Source organism: Urocitellus parryii, chromosome 11, assembly GCF_045843805.1.
Source record: "Urocitellus parryii isolate mUroPar1 chromosome 11, mUroPar1.hap1, whole genome shotgun sequence".
Classification (NCBI taxonomy): Eukaryota; Metazoa; Chordata; class Mammalia; order Rodentia; family Sciuridae; genus Urocitellus; species Urocitellus parryii.
Window position 1 is genome coordinate 117,211,377 of NC_135541.1, and position 20,439 is coordinate 117,231,815.

The 20,439-nt window shown below is 39.0% G+C and overlaps 2 protein-coding genes across 2 annotated transcripts in view; one reads left to right on the forward strand and one right to left on the reverse strand.

The window, feature by feature from the left end:
• Spta1 (spectrin alpha, erythrocytic 1) overlaps positions 1 to 12,392 on the forward strand; it is a 76,392-nt gene extending 64,000 nt beyond the window's left edge. Inside the window, exons 43-52 of the mRNA XM_026407964.2 lie at positions 1,991 to 2,200; positions 4,624 to 4,920; positions 5,707 to 5,819; positions 6,953 to 6,970; positions 7,771 to 7,822; positions 9,068 to 9,255; positions 10,146 to 10,199; positions 10,589 to 10,735; positions 11,619 to 11,763; positions 12,267 to 12,392. Coding sequence (XP_026263749.2) covers positions 1,991 to 2,200; positions 4,624 to 4,920; positions 5,707 to 5,819; positions 6,953 to 6,970; positions 7,771 to 7,822; positions 9,068 to 9,255; positions 10,146 to 10,199; positions 10,589 to 10,735; positions 11,619 to 11,763; positions 12,267 to 12,392 — 1,350 coding nt within the window. The remainder of the gene's footprint in view (positions 1 to 1,990; positions 2,201 to 4,623; positions 4,921 to 5,706; positions 5,820 to 6,952; positions 6,971 to 7,770; positions 7,823 to 9,067; positions 9,256 to 10,145; positions 10,200 to 10,588; positions 10,736 to 11,618; positions 11,764 to 12,266) is intronic.
• A 6,344-nt stretch (positions 12,393 to 18,736) lies between these two features.
• On the reverse strand, positions 18,737 to 19,678 carry Or10z1 (olfactory receptor family 10 subfamily Z member 1). The gene has a single exon (XM_026407940.2). It carries the CDS (start codon positions 19,676 to 19,678, stop codon positions 18,737 to 18,739), a length of 942 nt encoding a protein of 313 aa, XP_026263725.2.
• Between the last annotated feature and the right edge of the window lie 761 nt (positions 19,679 to 20,439).

Sequence of the window (20,439 nt, forward strand, 5' to 3'; positions counted from 1 at the left end):
GGGTTCCACAGTACCTGCTGAGGGTGTACTTCCAATTGAGCTACATACCTGCGTAACTCACCCCACCCCCTAAAGGTCCTACACTCATCACATTGAGGACTAAGCTTCCAACACATAAGACTTTGGGGGAAGTATATGTGTTTAAGCCATATCCAATCTAGGGCAATATCTTTTTATCTCTTTTTCATTTTCTTGTAGATCAACTTGATGCTCTTATTGTTTTTTTTTCTAAAATTTCTTGAGATGGTAAAAAAAATTAACCATTCTTCTTTTCTCATGTAGGCACATGGATGTAAGTATATAAATTTCCCCTAAGCAAGGATTTAGCTGTATTCCACAAATTTTGTCATTTTCATTATCTTTCAGTTAAATTTTCTGCTACATCTAATTGAGTTTCTTTTTTAACCTATTCATTATTTAATTTGTAAACACTGGGAAATTTTCTCATTATCTTTTTTTTTTTGGATGTTTATGTGTAGTTTAATGACATTGTATTTTGAAAATATCCTCTATATTATTTCAGAATATTTATTTATAACCAATAAATATTCTGTTTTTGTGAATATTTCATATAGATCCATGCATTTTACAGTGGTTTACATTATCAACCAGATTGTGGTCATTATGTTTTAAAAATACATTGTTATTTTTATATGTTTTTGTCTAGGTTAAAAATTTAGGTAGAATCATGAAATCATCTTATATGCTGATACTTCTGCTTATGAAATGCTCCTCTTTCTAGTCCATAACAGTTCTTGACTTAAACACTTTTATTCAGATAGTAATATATTACACTAATTTTCTTTTTTTAATGTTTGCAGTGTATATCTATTTCTATCCTTTGGATATTTTTAAAGTTTTATATAATAATATATTAGATGTGTCTCTTGTAAATATCATGCTTTTGGGTATTACTTTACTTTTGCTAATGTGATAATTTTTATTGAAAAAATGAGTTTATTTATAGTTTATTTACATTTGTGGATTAAAGAAATTAATTCACAAATTTTGGTTTAAAGAGGTAATTTAACAACCCTTCTCCATCCAGTCTCCTCAATTTTTGATTAGGGATTAAAGTGATTCCAAACATAGTTTCAGCATTTATTTCATATTTATTTGTTGGGGGTTTGAACACATTGCTCTTAGTCCTCAGGCCTTTTAGAAGTTTTAACGAAAGTCCTATAATCAGGGCTGCTCTGTCTTGATGGATCCTGAAGTCAGCCTTGTAACACTACCAAAAATTCTACTTGGCATTTTAGACCCTTAGCTATTTCTGTTTGGCTTCTAGGACGTGTTTCCTATGCAGTTTAGGAATTTAAAATGCCTTGAGAGGGAAGGGAGGCCAATATCGAATCAACTTTTCTACAGTTTTATTTTTATGTCCCCTCCAATCTTTGGTTCCCCAGATTTTTTTTTTTTTTTACTTTTACCCAGGTGTTAAAATTGTTCTCAAAGGGAGATTTGGTCTAACACAAGCCAACATGTAAAGCTAGAAATTAAATTCCTGAATTTTTCGATGTTGGTATCCACAAAATAATAAATTTGTGTAACTGCCACCTGTATGAGGTCTTTTTTTAGTTTTGTGCACTTCCTTCTGAGGTCTTTAGTAAGACACTGCTACTAATTAGAACACAGTGTATAGTAAAAGATGTAAGAGAGTCTGGGAAAGTGTGTATGCTATAGAAAGGTTTAATTTTGATGGGGAAAATTTGGAATATAATATTATCATCCAATATTCCCTTAATATTAGTTTTTATAACTAGTCTAACATTGGATTATAAAGTCTACATACAATGGAACATAGACAAAATTCCAAATCCAAGTGTTCCCTTAAGCCTCTAAGTCATGTTTGCTGTTTCTTGACCAGCACCCTAATTCTTGCCTTGTCTTCATCTTTTAAGTGATAAAAGTCTGAGGAAGCCAGGTGTGCATGACCTCCTGGAACCCATACGTTTTTCCTGCTGATTGCCTCTCTATTGGTCTTTCTCAGGACACACTGGATGCCAGTCTTCAGAGCTTCCAGCAAGAGCAACTTGCTGAGATCACTGAGCTGAAGGACCAACTGGTAGCTGCTCAGCACAGCCAGAGCAAAGCCATTGAGGAGCGCCATGACACCTTGCAAAGGCGCTGGGAGCAGTTGCTGGAAGCCTCTGCAGCCCACAGAGAGAAATTGCTGGAAAAGCAGCTGCCTCTACAGAAAGTAAGGAAAAGGATGAGGCATGATTAGGTCTCAGCCATATGGATATTAGCCATGGAATTTAGAAATAGACACTGGAAACCCTGTTTGGAAAATCTAAAGACAAATTAGGGCATTGAAAAAGATCAAGAAGATATTCTGGTTGAATGAAAATGAGTCCTTTTTTTCTTAGATCAAAAGGTGGGCTTTTAAAAATGGATTGATGGGTTATACAACCAACTTGAGACGGAAGTCAGAAACACTCAGTTAATAGAAGAGGTGGTTGGAACAGAAGGGTAGAAGGTCTTCGCATACTTAGAACTAAAACTGGCAGGGAGGAGTGAAGGCTGACCTTGTAGTTTTATCTAACTCAAATAAAGGGAGTACCGGATAGTAGCCATAAAACATGTTCTCAACTCATATTGACATTTCCTAGGTGGGAAGCCTTTATATAGGTCAGGTGACCTTTCTTTTGAAACTTGCTTCCCCGTTTAAGAAAAAGGACAATATTGCCAACCTCTCCTGACTTCCTCTGTCATTACTACTAAAATAGATGTTGGATCTGAAAATGCAATAGAAACCACTAAATTCTATATGGATATAAGTGATTAAAGTTTTTTTTCCAGTGGTGGCTACTAAGGCATTGTATATATATTATAAAGTATATCAATAATAAAAGAGGGTCAGGGAAATTTTTGAGCATCCCCAGACCAGAAGAAGCATTGTACTTGGTAATAAGTTAAGGCAGGGAGTTTGAGAAATTGAGAAACAAACACACACATGAAAGTCAGTCTGGACCCTTAGTTAATTTCTACTCTGCTTAAGTGTTAGGTAGCAGTTAGACATAATCAGTCAGTCAGGGGTTGAAAAAAATAGTACAGAGCAAACCAGTCAATCAACAGCTCTGCCCTAGTGGAGTTGTACGGGCTGACAAAGATAGCTCTTTCAGGACCCTTGCCTAATCCCAGCTTTATAAACTATTACTCTTACTACAGGACAAAGTATAGATAAATTCAGGAGGTAAGAATCAAGGGTGAGTGTATGCATTAAAAGGGCCTGATGGCTACAACATCCTAAGCAAGATCATGCTCAAACAATACAGACCTGAGATTTGCAAACTTGGAAAACAGGACTATTGAGATCAGCCTATACTGACAATAAATTCTGTAAACCAAAGTTCTAAGTAGAACCTGTCAGCTGGGCCAAGATGACCAAGACTTGCCATTAGGCTGCTAATCAATATAGTATTAATCCAGAGCTTGAAGGTGATACTTGAGTGGAACTTTCTATCAACTCTGTCCTCATACCCCAGTAAAACTGAGCTCACAAAAAAAGGTGTTGTCACTCAGGATGGCCCTTCTTCTCCCTTGGGGGTACCTTTTTTTTTTTAACAGACTTTGCTGATTTTACTATATTTTATGCCTTTCTTGAAATTCTCTGCTGCGAGAATACAAGAACCCAGAACACAATGCAAATCTCTGTTAATAAAAGAACATAGGGCCTACAGAAACAAATCTTAAATGAAAAAAAAATCAATTAAGCATATATATTGTTGAAGTAAGTTCACAAGAAGTAATGGTATAATACCTTTATCCCTTTCCACTCCATTTAGGTGAATTTTCTTTAAGTCTTGAGGTGGGTAGGAGAGGAAACCCATTTTCATATTTTCTCAAGATAGATCTCCTTAGAAATACAATCTGCTGACCCAAAATCTAGGTTGCATTTTAAGTCTCAAACTATTTTTGATCACCTGCTATTTGTAAAAATCCGTGCTTTTTTGGAAAGACTCTTTTAGTAATATAGACAACTCAGTCTTTCAAGAGCATGAGCAACTTGAGACAATACATAGATTCATGCTAAGGATGTAGGTCAAGTGTAGGAAATGTTTTAAAGCAGTGGTTTGAGAAGCTTCCGACATGAGATTAAGTCCAAACAAGTGCTAGTGGGAAGCTAGGAAAATGACTTAGTATGCTCAGAAATGTCAGCAGGATGTGATCTGCAGAAACTTGGAGGAAAAGAAGAGGAAGTGGATAAAGAATAAAAGAGTTGCCTGATTTGTGATAATTTTTCCCTGTATTTGTTCAGCATCCATTTCTGCGTGTCTTGTGTGCACCAGGTAGAACCTGAGCTCATGCTACCATAAGGAATGTAGTTGTAAACTACCTTGCCACTCTCCAACTCTTAAGAGGTGAAATGACTTTCAGACTCATTCAGTTTTTCATTTGTAAATGATGAAAGACTTGACTAGTTTCACACAGTGAGAAAATCCTAAGCTCAGGGCTGTTCCTCTCCTGTCTGTTCATCTGATCACATGGTCCCTCCTGGTTTTAGTTCACCCTTTGAGAGTGCTGGCTCTCAGAAGACAGTCATTATTTTTATCCTCAATCTTCTCTTCTGCTGAGAAGCTTTATCAGGAGGGATGAGTCTGTCTGGTTCTTCCTCTGCAGGCTGAGGAGCTCTTCATGGAATTCGCACACAAGGCTTCAGCTTTCAACAACTGGTGTGAGAACGTGGAAGAGGACCTGTCACAGCCTGTGCACTGCGTGTCGCTGCAGGAGGTCCGGCAGCTGCAGAAGGAGCACGAAGCCTTCCTGGCCTCCCTGGCTGGGGCTCAGGAAGACTTCAACTATTTGGTGGCGCTAGACAAGCAGATTAAGGCCTTAAATGTGCCTTCTAGCCCTTACACCTGGCTGACGGTGGAGGTGCTGGAAAGGATCTGGAAGCAACTACCTGACATGATCAAGGTAACCTGAGGCAGAAGAGTGACTTTTGCCTACAGTGAGCATGACCCCTTAATTTGTCATCCAAGTTGGTGTCTTTCAAGGAAAAAAGGAACATTGTTAGTAATTAAACTGAGAAAGGAGTCACAAACTAACACTAAGAAACATTGGGCAATAGCATAGTGTTTGTGACAAAGAAGTCACATTGGGTATATGTGTGTGCATATGTATGTATTCATAAGTCCTATCTCTCCCCCATCCAAGGAATCCTCTACTTTATACATACCACCCAAACTGATTTTTATGAGTTTGTTTTTAATTTTTGTTATCTATGATGATGGGCATTATTCAAACTATGAAAAGTGAAAAAAATAAAAGGTTAACCAATAAAAACTCACCCCATCACCATTTTTAATGGCAACTCTTCTTACTATCTTTCCATTTAAAGATGATTATCTGGTCTTTTAAATTTAATTTTACCCCCTACACACACACACACACACACACACACACACACACACACACATCAAAAAAAGAAAAAAAGATTGAGAAGAGGGGAAGTTTGCTGTTATTAATCATTTACTTGTTACTAGATATTCCTGTAAGTACTTACGTGGAGTGACACAAGCCTTTTCTACATTTTGGAGATGGGAGGAGGTGGGTAAGAAGAAATAGGAACATATAGACATGTGCCTGTGGAAGATAGGTTAGATTTTGGAGAGGGATGTCCAACTGAGCTGACAAACTGGTTCTCTAACGGCAAAAGCAGGTTTTTCATGTGAGTCTTACTGTCTATGGTTTGGGTTTTAGGAGCGAGAGCAGGAGCTACAAAAAGAAGAGGCAAGACAAGTCAAGAACTTTGAGATGTGCCAAGAGTTTGAGCAGAATGCCAGTGCCTTCCTTCAGTGGATTCAGGAGACCAGGTGTGCTGGGCTCCCTCCAACCCCACACCCCTAAGCCACACACATTATTTGATGACATGCATTCTGAAGGGGAGTGGAGAGATTTCCATGGCATGCACTATGTCCCCAAATCACATACTGACTGTGCTATAATTTTGGATTTGATTGCTTTAATCCTTATAGCTTCAAAAAATAAGAATTTCATCCTGCCACCATATTCACCCTTCTTTATTCTCTCCTTAATATTCTCAGTTTCCTCCTATTGCCTATAATTGCAGTCCAAAATAATAACAATCCTTATGTTTACATGACACATTGCGCTTTACAAATTGCTTCCTCTCTGATCTTACCTTTCAGAGCAACATTGAAAAATGCAAGGAACAAATATTATTATTTCTAAGTGTGTGAAGACATTCACCTAATAAATTCACTTGCTTAAGGTCACATATGTACTTACTGGCACAACAAGAAGCTCATATGTACTTATTGGCACCTACCATGAAGCTCTTATTTTGCCTGCCCCCTAGAGTTTTAATGAAAATCAAATGAGCTAATAAGGGGTAACTGTACTTGTTAAGCCTAAAATGTTCTATACATGAAGATAATATTTATCACATCTCCTCGGGAAATGACCTGGAAAAGTGAAAATCTAAAGGATATAGTTGTTAGAACAAATGGTCCAAGTTGGTAGAATGTATGTATTAGATAGGTCAGAATTGTGGAGTTTTGATGTTTAAATGAGTGGCTGGAGAAGCCATAACATACGCTACTTCTATATACTCATTGGTAAGGAAAATGAGATGAACAAAAAGAACTCTTGCATCATGTCTAAAAATACATAGGAAATAGCACATTCTCCTCTGTCTCTGGTTCAGTTCCCTTATCAGGCCCTGGCAGTATGTGCTCAACATTAAACATCTGTGCTCTTTACATCTGTGCTCTCTGTCCTAAAGCAAGGAGCTTCAATGAAAAGCTTAGAGTTTCTCAGGGTGGGAGAGACTTTGGAAACAGAGTGGAAAGCTTCATATTTAATGGCAACAAATGATTTAGAATGTTTCGTAGATCTGAAGGAACAAGATAATTGAAGTGATCCATGTTAACATATGATCTCTCTTTTCTCTCTTCCAATTCATGTTCCGGTCCTTTGTATCCAGGGCTTATTTTCTGGATGGGTCAGTATTTCATGCTATCATGTTTGTTTTCTTATATTATTCTAGAAGAATTAGTTAAGGCGATCTTAGAACTGAGGCATCATGATCCCATTACATTATGATAATGCATAAATAAAAATGCGGGATGAGAAAGAAGCTAATTTATTTTATTCTACCCCTATATTCCAGTAGGTGGAGCCTTGTTGACATTGTTTAAGTGTGCAGAGTCAGCCCAATATTCACCGGATCTGCATCTATGGTTTCAACCAAATGTAGATTGAAAATATTCATGAAAAATATTGTCTGTACTGAACATTTACAGTATTTTTCTTATTATCACCTAAACAGTATGATATATCAACTATTTGTTTAATAATTACATCATATTAGGAATTGCGGGTAATCTAGAGATGATTTAAAGTGCGTGGGAGGTGAGGGGGGGTTATATGAAAATATGTGCCATTTTATAAAAGGGACTTGAATAGCCACAATTTGGGTATTCATAGGGATCCTGGAATCAATCCCCATGGGTACCAAGGGATGACTGTATGTAATAATAGAACTAGAAATACACATGCAAGTCTTCTCGTACGCAGAGAAGAAAGACCTAGGCAGTCCTGTGTCCTTCTCATCAATCTGAATGATTGCCACAAACAGAAGGTTTGGTTTGAAAAGTTAGTTTTGTGAAACTTCATTTTATAGAAGCCATATAATTTGGGAGAAGTAGAAGCAGAGATGTGTAGGGGCTTCAAGTTGTTACATCTGCATGAAATATTGTCCTCTGATATTATGACTAATGTATTCCTTTGATTCTTAACTAGATCATTACTCAAAGAAACAGGAACTCTAGAAGCCCAATTGGATGCAAATAAAGTAAGTAATGATTGTTTATTCGCTGAAGACATTGCCAGAATTTAAAAAGAACTCAAGAGAAATCACTTAACAGCAACATGGTGATGTTTTTAGGTAAATATTACCATAAATCCCAAAGCTAAGGATGCAATCCCACCTCTTGCCATCAAGTGGCACTCTAACCACAGGCCACCACACTGTAGATATGGACCTCAGTTTTGCATTTATACAATGAGCTAATATCTCTATTACAGAGTTGCTGTAACAATTAAGTAAGGGAGCAGATAGAAAGGTTCCTAGTTTACAGCCTGGAACATCAGTGAATCTGTGCTCTTACTTAATGTGGTAAAATGTTATAACTGAATCTAGATTATCTCCCAACAATTGAGTGAAACAATGGGCATAGAATAGTGTTTCTCCATCTTATTTTCAATTGCCTTTTCCCAAGAGGAAAATAAAATAAATACATCTAATTAAATTTAATTTCTTCATAACAACAGAAGAGTAAGGTGTCAACTAGAGTTGATAGTTGGAGGACCCCCAAGCCTTATAACATCTAACTTTTCTCACACAACCCTCACCATCATCATATCCAATTCATTCCTCCTCTCCTTGGGGGACAGTATTCCCTCATTGAGAAATCGTAGGCAATTTGCAGAAATTTGCCATAATGTGCTTGGGTATCAGCAGCAGCCCATGCACATCTGCAGGATGATGAAAGGGTCCAGGATTGAACACTTAGAGCTCAGCCACAATCAATAATGCAGATAATTCACATGCAATCACTGGGAGTTGATGATGCATGAGTCCCAGAAATTCTGCTCTTCTTTATTTCCAAGATATGGCTATTAACCCTAAACTTCATATTTTAAAGAATAGAAGGGGGACTGGTAAGGTAGGAGAAGGGTATCAGGGGAAGGCAGGAGGAGGGGACAAGGGAACGAACTGGGGAATTAAATTGATCAAATCTAAGTGCATGTATGAATATGCCCTAGTGAAAACAACTAGACTAGTATAATTATTATGCACCAATAAAAACATTTAAAAGAGAATACCAGAATGATAGGCATCATCTCACGTAAACATCCCACTATTCCAGAAAAGAGGACTACAGAATGAAGTGATTTTCATAAAAGAGAAGCAGGTTCCTGAAAATAATTCCTGAGCAATTCAGTGAAACTCAAGGTCCTCGGCCTCCTCACTCCTCTCCTGTCTCCAGGTGTGGAGCTGGAAGTCTGACTGACTACCTCTCTTCTCTTTATCCAGAGGAAGCAGAAGGAGATCCAGGCCATGAAGCGTCAGTTGACCAAGATCGAGGACCTGGGAGACAACATGGAAGAGGCTCTGATCCTCGACATCAAATACAGCACCATTGGTCTGGCCCAGCAGTGGGACCAGCTCCACGAGCTGGGGATGCGAATGCAGCACAATCTGGAGCAACAGATCCAAGCCAAGTATGGAGGGTCGACAGCCAGGGCAGGGACGGTGCAGGAACTGAACCAAGGGCTGGGGGTGGGGTACTAGATTGAAGAGCTGCTTCAGGAGTACTGCACTCACCTCCACAGCCAGTGCTCTTTCTCATTTCCACAGAGGGACTATTTCACTTTACACTGGGATCTATAACGAAATAAGACACATGCCTTTTCCCCTGAGTCTGCCCATTATCTACCTCGACAAGTGACTCCATCCAATTTTTGCAGTCCCTTCACCATCTTGTGTGATCTATTCAGAAAACATTCCCTTTAGCAAAATGTCATTCAAAATATAATATCTAGAATGGGAGAAATATTCAGGTATGGCCTAATAGAGCAGAACAGTAAAAATGTTTTTTAAAGATAAATTATCTCAAAGCAGCTTCTTTAGGCCTCCATAAATTTTTGGCAGTTTTTTTTTTTTATCTATATCAGGAATTGGCAAGGAATCCTGTAAAGGCCTTGTTATGAATGCTTTCGTCTTTGTGAGTCCAGTGGTTTCAGTTGTAGCATTTCAACTTGGCTGATGGAGTTGCAAGGTAGCCATAGATCAGTCATACAGGAATGAACATGTTCCAGCAAAATTTTATTTATGGACACTAAAGTTTGAATTCTATATGAATTTCAGGTTTCATCAAATGCTCTCTTTTTTGGATTATTTTCAACTGTATGAAATATGGAAACACCATTCTTGACACATGGACTGTAAAAACAGAGGGCAGGCTGGATTTGGCCCCTGGAGCACAGTTTGTCAAACTCTGAGCTAGATGACTCAAATAGTAAATGTTTCTTAAAATTCCTCTCTCTTTCATGCGGGATGTCTTTTGCTGTTCTTGTTTTATTTCATGGATTAATTTCTGCTTTCCTTCCAGGGATACCATAGGTGTGAGTGAGGAGACTCTAAAGGAGTTTAGCACCACCTATAAGTGAGTAGAACTTCCTAGTTGACTGGTGCTTTGTTTCCCAGACCATTCAGAATTAGTTGAAAACTAAGTAATCCTTTTTTTTCCCCTCTGAGTGACTTGATGAGATCTTAAATGAAGATCTAAATATGTTAATTTGCTTCAGCTACAGCTTTTAATATGAAATGCCTATAAGATTCTTGGACTAAATACATTTCATTTATGCTCAATTCTTTATGATTTTCCCTCTATTCATTAGGTTAAAAAAATACAGAGATACAGAGAGGCTCTCTATTCTCTCAAGACCTATGACATGTCTAAAAACTTGTAGCTAATGCAACAAGAAAGACCTATTCCTATCTGTTTTAGTCCTGGTTCTCTCTTGAGCTTGATAACATGTTTTTATTCTTTAGACACTTTGATGAGAATTTGACAGGGCGTTTGACTCACAAAGAATTCAGGTCCTGCCTGCGAGGACTCAATTATTACTTGCCCATGGTGGAGGAGGATGAACCAGAGCCTAAGTTTGAGAAGTTCCTGGATGCCGTGGATCCAGGAAGGTAAGAAGAGGACCAAGAGTCAGATCCAGGCAGGGATTAGGGCTTGGATGGTGTTTTAATCAGGTTTTTCACTGTTGCAACTAAAAGATCTGATCAGAACAATTGTAAAGGAGAAAAAGTTTATTTGAGGGCTCTTGGTTTCAGAGGTCTTAGTTCATAGAAGGCTGGCACCATTCCTTGGGACTTGAGATAGGGCAGAGGAGGAAGAGTGTGGCAGAGGGATGCGGCTCATATGATGATCAGAAAGGAGAGAGAGAGAGAGAGAGAGCGAGAGCCAACCATAAATGAATTGGGCAGCTCTTGATTTTCTTTCATGAATAACTGAGAAGTAAATGGCATTAATTCCAACTCAGTCCCTCGTTCTGCAATTTTCCCAATTCATGTTTTATGTTTGATTTATGGATTTCAGCTATTTCAAAGGATGGAACTTGAGAGAAGAATCCTTTCACATATATGAGATCTTAAGGAATGTTAGATGATTCAAGAGCTACCACTTGAGGGTAGAGGTGTGTGCACTGTGAGAGTGGTGTAGTCAAAGACAGAATAAGTTACTGTTTGGGACCAATTCTTCCTAATACAGAAGACCAAAGAAGACAAGCCATTATTTAAATATGTGGGACTGGTGCTGATGGGAAATTCCAAAACTGTGTAAAGAGACCAACCCATGCAGAACAGAGTCTAGAGCTTATCAATGTTTATTTGTCTGTAAGGTGGGTAGATTATCAAGACGAAGAGTATAGCCCCTAGCCTCAGAGAGCTTATTTAAGGAGGAACTTGGAGAACAGAGATGCTCTCTGTCTTCTGAACACTGAATAGCGTGGAAGAGAGCCTGCCTTTTTCTCTGACTTGGGAAAGTCCATCTTCACTTCCATTTCTCCTACAGGAAGGGCTATGTCTCACTGGAGGACTATACATCATTCCTGATTGACAAGGAGTCGGAGAACATCAAGACCAGTGATGAGATAGAGAATGCTTTCCAATCCCTGGCAGAGGGCAAGGCCTATATTACCAAAGAGGACTTGAAGCAGGTCAGATTCCAGTTCTTTCATGATCTGGATTATGGTCATCTCAGTTGCCTTACTTTGAAAACCCCACCCACATACCCACATTTTCTTTTCCCTCAGACTTCCTTTTTCACAATATGTCATTTGTTTGGTCACTTCATTTGGTCTTAATGAAGCTCAAAATCCTGCAGTGCTTCTCTGATGACTAACAGAGTCAATCCAAAACCTACAGCTCAGCTTTTAATGCTAATTCATTTCCCTTGTATTTAACAAGTCAAATTTAGGCAATGAGAGTGAACAGTGATAATGAGTTAGCTCTTTCCTTGAGGAAAGAGCCACGCTGGAAATTTGAGGTGGTCTTTTTCATTACAAATCATGAATTTATGAATAAAAGTTGTGATAAGAGCAGAGCTTGCTCCTCCCTCCAAAAGCTCTCCACCTCCTACACTTAGAGCAAACTAAATGCCTCAGGGAACCAGCCATTTCAAGTCTCTGTAACGCTGTTTTTCTATTTTTATGTTTTTTAGGCCTTAACCCCAGAACAAGTGTCATTCTGTACCATACATATGCAGCAGTATATGGACCCACGGGGTCGAAGCCAGCCTGCTGGCTATGATTATGTTGGCTTCACCAATTCCTACTTTGGCAGTTGATGAGCAGATTGTTGAGGATCATGGAAAACCTCAGTTTGGGAGAAAGTATTGGGAAATGAAGGAAACAGGGAGGGTGGAGGGTGAAAAGATGTGTGTGTGTGTGTGTGTGTGTGTGTGTGTGTTACATTTATTGCAGGATTTAAAAAATATATCAAGCTTGTGGGCATGGGTGAGAAGTTAACAGAGTTGGAGGAGAGGAAACTATGGGCTTATTTTGCAGGCAACTAGTCACTGCTGAGGAGTGCCAGCCTTTATTTTTTGTTTGTTAGGTTTCTATATACCTTTATCATTTTCTTGTGTTTAAATTAGAAAATAAAGTATGTTTTTAAAGGGAGAAATGAAATAAAATGTTTCTGGCCCAATTGAGCTTGTGCATTACTTAGCTAATTGTACGGTAAAGAATGGCTATAGTAGAGTAATTTGCCAAGGTCTTTTGCCAAATGGCAAGGTAATTTGTCATTTCTTTTTAGCTTTAGAAGTTCTTTAAATTCTTACATTTGAAAATGAAGATATTTGATTTTCTGGGGAACTGCAATATTTTTGTCTATAAAATGGAACCATATGGAGATCAGCATGGAGAACTTTTTTTCTTTTAACTTGATCCTTTTTCATACTTTACCATTATAGTAGATGTTATCACTATGAGGACAAAATTCCAGCATAGCAGGGCTCCCCTCCTTGTTCTCCAATCACCTGAATTTCTTTGTAAGTTTTAATGTAGTAAAAAGAACATTTATGTTTTTTTAAAATAATCTTCAATTAAAAAGTCAATGGAGTTTTAATAAAATTACAAATTATAGAAAAAAACAAGAGGCAGTGTTCTCACCAGGAATTTCCAGGACAGATTTGTTCTGAAGAAGTTCAAATGCTTATATTCTGGCCTGATTTGTAAAAAGGTGATGGTGTCATTTGGTTATGAGAATTCTTAGGTCTTTTTTGCTTTGAATAAAAGTCCTAATATCCCACACAAATAGCCCTCACTTCTCAATACATGCACACTGCCACTTGATTACCATCTTGTCTCAATCCCTTTCTCTGCATGGGAATTAATCCTTTCTTCAACCAGGGAAAAATTCTGGTTAACATTAAAAAGTTTTCTTTTCTGCTACTAAGTAAATAAGTATTAAATAAGTATTTCACTGACTTTTGTATGAACAATCAAATAATATGTCATGGAGTATAACAATAAGAAAGCATTTTGCATATGAATGTCTACAAATATCTAAATTAATTATAAGTAGCTAAAAATTTTATAGTTGAAAAGAGTATAGTCCAGTAAGCCACCAAAAATCAGTTTTGTGTAGTATCACACAAGTATGGAAAGTCTAAGACCCATGCATTAAAATAATCAAAGAAAAAGGTAATCATGGTTTTACCCCCTGCCCCAAGACGGGAAAACAAGGCTACAGTCTTATGCATGCTGGGCAAGCACTTGAACACCGAGGTATCTCCCCAGCCCTCCTGCCAAGAATTTTTAAGACCTGAATCAGATTTTAGGCATGTGATGGATGAAAAAGTGTTCTTTACAGCCAAAGACAACTTGTGCCATCTTATAAAAGAGATTGAGTAATATGTATATGAAATATTTATCTGATACAATATTTGTCTGAAGAAGCAATGAAAATGCTTTAAAATAAAAGGGTCAGACCTACATACAGTTCCTTCTAAAATCAGATCTGTGCAAAAAAAAAAAGTGTAATAGAAATCTATATAATGAAATTAGACCCCTATCTCTCACCATGCACAAAACTCAACTCAAAGTGGATCAAGGACCTAGGAATTAAACCAGAGGCACTGTACCTATTAGAAGAAAAAGTAGGCCCAAGTCTCCATCATGTGGGATTAGGCCCTGACTTCCTTAATAAGACTCCTATAGCACAAGAATTAAAATCAAGAACCAATAAATGGAATGGATTCAAACTAAAAAGCTGCTTCTCGGCAAAAGAAACAATCAGTGAGGTGAAGTGAAATTTGGAAACAAATTTGTACCACATCCACATTAGATAGAGCACTAATCTCTAGGATATATAAAGAACTCAAAATCTTAACAACAAAAAACAAATAACTCAGTCAATAAATGGGCCAAGAACTGAACAGACACTTCTCAGAGGAAGATATACAATCAATCAACAAATATAAGAAAAAAACATTCAACATCTCTAGCAATTAGAGAAATGCAAATCAAAACTACTTTAAGATTTCATCTCACTCCAGTCAGAAAGGCAACTATTCAGAATACAAACAACAATAAGGATGTGGTGAAATAGGTACACTCATACATTATTGCTGGTGGGACTGCAAGTTGGTGCAGCCAATATGAAAAGCAGTATAGAAAATCCTTAGAAAAACGGGCATGGAACCACCATTTGACTCAACTATCCCACTCCTCTGTCTATACCCAAAGGACTTAAAAACATCATGCTACAGGGACACAGCCATATCAATGTTTATAGCAGCACAATTCACAATAGTTAAACTGTGGAACCAACCTGATGCCCTTCAGTAGATGAATGGATACAGAAAATGTGGTCTATATTCACAATGGAATATTATTCAGCATTAAAAGGGAATAAAATTATGGCATTTGCAGGTAAATGGATGGAGTTGGAGGATACAATGCTAAGTGAAGTTAGCCAATCCTAAAAATCAAATGCCGAATGTTTTCTGTGATATGAGGATGCTGATCCTTAATGGGGATAGGGGGGGTGGAGCATGGGAGGAATAGAGGAACTTTAGACAGGGCAAAGGGGAGGGAGAGGAAGGGAGGGGCCTTGGGGGTAGGAAAGACAGTGGAATGAGATGGACATCATTACCCTAAGTACATGTACGAAGACAAGAATGGTATGACTCTACTTTTTGTACAACCAGAGATATGAAAAACTATGCTCTATACGTGTAATATGAATTGTAATGAATTTTGCTGTTATATATAACAAATTAAAATAAAACATAAAATTGAAAAAGTATAAGTTTTTAATCAGTATACATGATTTAGTAGGAAACTATAAATATTCATTGTATGTTATAACAATTAGAATTTATATCAAATATCCTTCTTAATCTCAAAGTTCTCCTAATTAATATTCATCTCTTTTTTTGACCTTCTGTTTACTTACTTTCAACTGTAATTCTGGGCCCTAGATCTCTGGCTGCAGACTTGATTTTTTTCTTTCTTAATACCTAGTGCTTGGTTGGCTCTCCAAAATTGTATTATTTCTATATGAATATCCCTTTATTTCTTATGAATCTTTCTGATTCCATCCATCAATTCTTGTTTCCATACTCTGCCTACATATAGCTTAATCTTTCCCAGTATTTCATCCTCTCATGTCTCTGGGATCTAGATCCATCTTCCTGTGTTCTCCAGTCAGACATAGTACTGGGCGATAGCACTCTGTCCAGCTCTGTTGTGATATATAAAATTATGGACACATCTGTCTCTGGCTTATACCAATGTCAACTGGCAAAAAGACAAGGCCCTCTAAGGTGATACTAGCTAGAAACTTCAAATAATAAGAGATGGTTGTATTGTGTACATAATGTGTATCAGGCCTTATTCTAAATATTTTATATTAATCTTCCCCCCAAATTCCTATAAAATGAATATTGTTATCATTTCATTTTGCAATTGAGAAAATGGAGACACAAAATGTTAAGAAATTTTTCCTAGGTCACAGAGCTAAAAAGCATCAGGACTAATATCTCTCTCTCTCTCTCTCTCTCTCTCTCTCTCTCTCTCTCTCTCTCTCGAAGGAATGTTTGCCCTTTTAAAGCACATGGTCAAATTCTTAATTAAGAAAGACAATTTTCATAGCCTACTTCTGTTGTTTCCTACCCAAATCAATTTTGTCAAGTTCTATAGACATGGACCTCAGAAATATCTAACAAACCCCCCAAGTGACTCCTAACCCTTCCATACTTTTGCCTGCTTCATTTGGAAATTAGAATTACCTTTAAATATTGCTTAGTGATTCTTGGAGCACTCTTACTCACCACTGGCCAGTGGACATTTAGGGACTGTCATGCTGGGTTATTTATTGATAGGTTATGGAAATAAATCTTCTCAAGTCCCTCAGAGCAGTGGGGTAAGATCCATCCTACACTGAAAAGGTCTCTAGGGTAGCTGGCCCTTCTCCTCAAATGCCAACCTTTCTGCTATCTAAATAACTCACCTACTTCTCTCTATCTTGCTCTTTTCTCTAAGATGTAGGTCCCTTCTCCCAAATTTAATTTTCATCAAATTCTAACTACAAATGTGTTTTTTCTGAAAACATAAAAAACTATGGATTCCAATTGGGAAAAAAATATCATCACAGACTAAATTCTTCCTTGATTTCTGAAGTCATCCCTCATTTATCTCTCATGGCTAAATCCTATGGATCTGGATCCCACTGTTTTAAAATCTCTTATGATTATAGTTTTCTTCAATTTCTGACGTCACAGTCCCTGTTCAGGCCTCTGCCTCTCTGGAGGATGATGGAAATGGAGTGATTCCTGGTCCCCTTGCCTCTGGTTTCTCCCTGATGAAATCCATCATCCTCCCTGCCACTGGGTTCATCTCAAAACTCATCACCGATGCCACTTCACTATCGGCTCCCAGGTTGTGCCTCCCAGTTCCCAAAGGATCTGAAGCAAGGTATTCAAATTGCTGCCCACCCCCAACAAATGAGTCCTAACCTGAGCGAACTTCACAGTAATTTGTGAGACATTTTCAGCTTCCTGGACAACTAACTCACCCTCCTCTGGACCAGGTCTACATTGTCTGACCTCCCAACCTGTGGTTATTCTGTTCGTCCTTCTGTGAATGTCCTCAGTCGGTGCACTCAGGAGTCACTCATTCTCCAGGAACAAGGTCACATCCTACCTTAGACATGAAGCCTTCTCTGATCTTCCCCCTCAAGAATAAAATTTCCCTGAACAAAAATCCAACATCACTTTCCATAACACATTCATAACAGCAACTGAAATTTATTAGACGATCACTAAGGCTAAATTCTTTACATTCATGATCTCCTTTAATCACCAAAACAAAACTATGAAGTTACAACCATTTTTTTTCAGATGAAGGCTTTGAAACTGAGGGAAGCTTAAGCGACTTATCCAGGGTTATACAGTCACCTAGGTTGAAATGCTTACATTCAGGCTCCCACCAGACAGCTTTAGGAATTCACTACTGTGGGGACAAGTGCATGGAGTGCTGCATACATGGCACACATTAAGGACGTCTGAGTGGCAGGCCACTCCTCTGTGCTAGGCGTGTGAGCAGCAAACCGCTTACCCCATAGGCACAGCCCTGGGCATGGGGCCATGTGTGGCAGTCCCTGCACTTGCTCCATGGCCCACTCCTCGACTGGTCACTGCAAAGACAGGTAGTAGAAATTGTATTGGTGGCTGCCTGGAACCTGCTTAGCTACTGCCTGAGTATATATACATGGTGACTGTGCAGTAAAATCAGACCTGCTTCCTGCTTGGTCTCCGGAGGTCTTGATTAGCGACTCTGTAACCACACTCTCCTCTACCCTGTTCCGTGGACCTCCTCGCTGGATGGGAGAGCCCACAGACACTACACTTTCACCTATCCCTAACCATGTCTGACAGTGTGTGTGGAACATTGTAAGTGGAAGTCTGGATAGGTAGAATAGATAGCTCTACAACAGATTCCAAGGATAATACCCTAGTCAGGGAGAAAGGACCATCCTTGACACCAGAGAGCAACAGCACTTACCAAGGAGAATAGGAAATAAATACATTTTCTGAAATAGAATCTGCCCATCTTACATAAACAATTAAAATGAAGGAAGTAAACTAATAATGGGTCAGAGATAGAAAGCTCTACTATATAATAATATAAAAGATACCCAGTGAGAGGGGGAATAACCTTTCTTTGCATTTTAGGAAGGTATCATTCTGTCATACTGCTTTTCACTGAATTCCAAATATTGGAAGAGCATTAGAGGTCAAATAGTCTAATCATGGTATGATTTTATAAAACTCTATAGTGACCCTGCTAGGGTTTCTGCCAGCCAATGCCCTGAACTTGAATACTCCAAATTTATTGTCATGATCTTAATGAATGAAGAAAAGCCTTAATTCTTAGTGGGTTTCAGTAACTAAGGGGGCATCTATGAGGCTGAAAGTGAAAATTCCTATTTTGTGCTCACTGTGAGTTGAACACGGAGAGCAGAGTCAGAAGCCCTCCCTCTGCTTTCTCAAGTAGCCTTGGAGGAAAGACCCGCAGGATGGGCTCTTCCAGTGGCTGCTGAGTAGGACACCTTGACCTGAGGTCAGGAAAATCTGGCCTGTTGGTCTGTGACACAGAGGAGAGTGTCCCTTTGAGCCAGTCTTCATCCTTTACCCAGTAGGCTCCCTTGGAAAGCATTCTTCACCGCTGTCTGCACAGCCCTGTTCCTTAGACTATAAACAACAGGATTGAGGAGAGGGGTCACCACCGTATAGGTGACAGCAATAAGCTGATCCCGCTCAAGAGAGTAGCTGGCTTTCGGCCTCAAGTACATGAAAGAGGCGCAGCCGTAGTGAATGATGACCACCGTGAGGTGCGAGGCGCAGGTGGAGAAAGCTTTCTTCCGTCCTTCGGCAGAGGGGATCCTCAGGATGGCTGCCAGGATATAGGCATAGGAGATGGTGAGGAAGAAGAAGGAGGCCAACAGGACCAGCAGGCTGAGCAGGAGGATCCCCAGCTCGCTCAGTGCTGTATCTCCACAGGCAAGGCTCAGCACGGGGGGCGTGTCGCAGAAAAAGTGCTGAATCTCATGGGAGCTGCAGAAGGACAGGTGGAAAATGACCAGTGTCATTCCCAGCCCAAAGAGGTACCCACCGAGGAAGGAGGCACCAATGAGCTGAGCACAGAGGGTAGGGTGCATGCGGCTGGCATAGTGCAGCGGGGTACAGATGGCCACGTATCTGTCAAAGCCCATGACAGCCAGAAGGAAGCAGTCGCTACAGGCCCATGAGGCGGAGAAGAACATCTGTGCCGCACAGCCCACGTAGGAGATGGACTGGCCCCCCACAACCAGGCCAGACAGCATCCGAGGGATGATGCCCAGAGTGTAGCAGGTCTCAGAGAAAGACAGGAAGGAAAGGAAGAGATACATGGGGGTGTGCAGATGGCTATCCAGCCTGATGAGGACAATGATAAAGACATTGCTGGTCAGGGTGACCAGATACAGACAGAGGAATAAGGTAAAGAGCAGGAGTTGCAGTTCACCAAAGCTGGAGAATCCGAGGAAAACAAAGCCCCTCCAGAAAGTCCCATTGTGTAGCACCATTCTGGGGGATATTCCTGATCGGCTTGCCGATTGCTTACACCTTGATAGCAGATGCCTAGTTCCATCAAAAGGCAGCTGATATGGATTCGCTTTTCTTTGTGTAACCTGAAAAGAAAGGCCTGATTTAGACTGCAGTCAAATTTCAGCAAGGTATTTGTTACATTAGGCACAAACATATATGAATCCGTTCTTTCATGCATGTATGTACATATGCCTGCAAACAGACACACAGTCATCACAAACATTCATGTGCACACACTTGCACACAAATACATATATGACTACATATGTATAGGCACATACAAAGCACTCACTCATAATTATGCACATTTTGCACATTCAAAAGTATGTGTTATTACATAATGGCCATGTCCACAAGTAAATCAGGCTTTCCATTACATGACAAATGCTTTTGTATTTGGGTACATGCAAATATGAAGATACATGTGCCACATGTATATTCATGTGCCCTTCTTTAGACATACACATACTGCTTATTAGAATCTAGAGGTGAACAGCTTAATGGATATTATCTTATAGATCAGGCAACAAAAGTCAAGAAAGGTGAAGTTAATTAACAGACACTTCACAGAAGAAGAAATACAAATGGTCAACAAATAAATGAAAAATGTTCAACATCACTAGCATTTAGAGAAATGCAAGTTAAAACTATACTTTCATTTTACTTCAATCAGAATGTCAATTATCAAGAACAAAGTAACAATGAATGTTTGTAAGGACTCAGGGAATAAAGTACATTT

Bases quoted from the DNA above. Each gene is read 5' to 3' on its own strand.
- Or10z1 (XM_026407940.2), bottom strand. From the start codon at position 19,678: ATGGTGCTACACAATGGGACTTTCTGGAGGGGCTTTGTTTTCCTCGGA.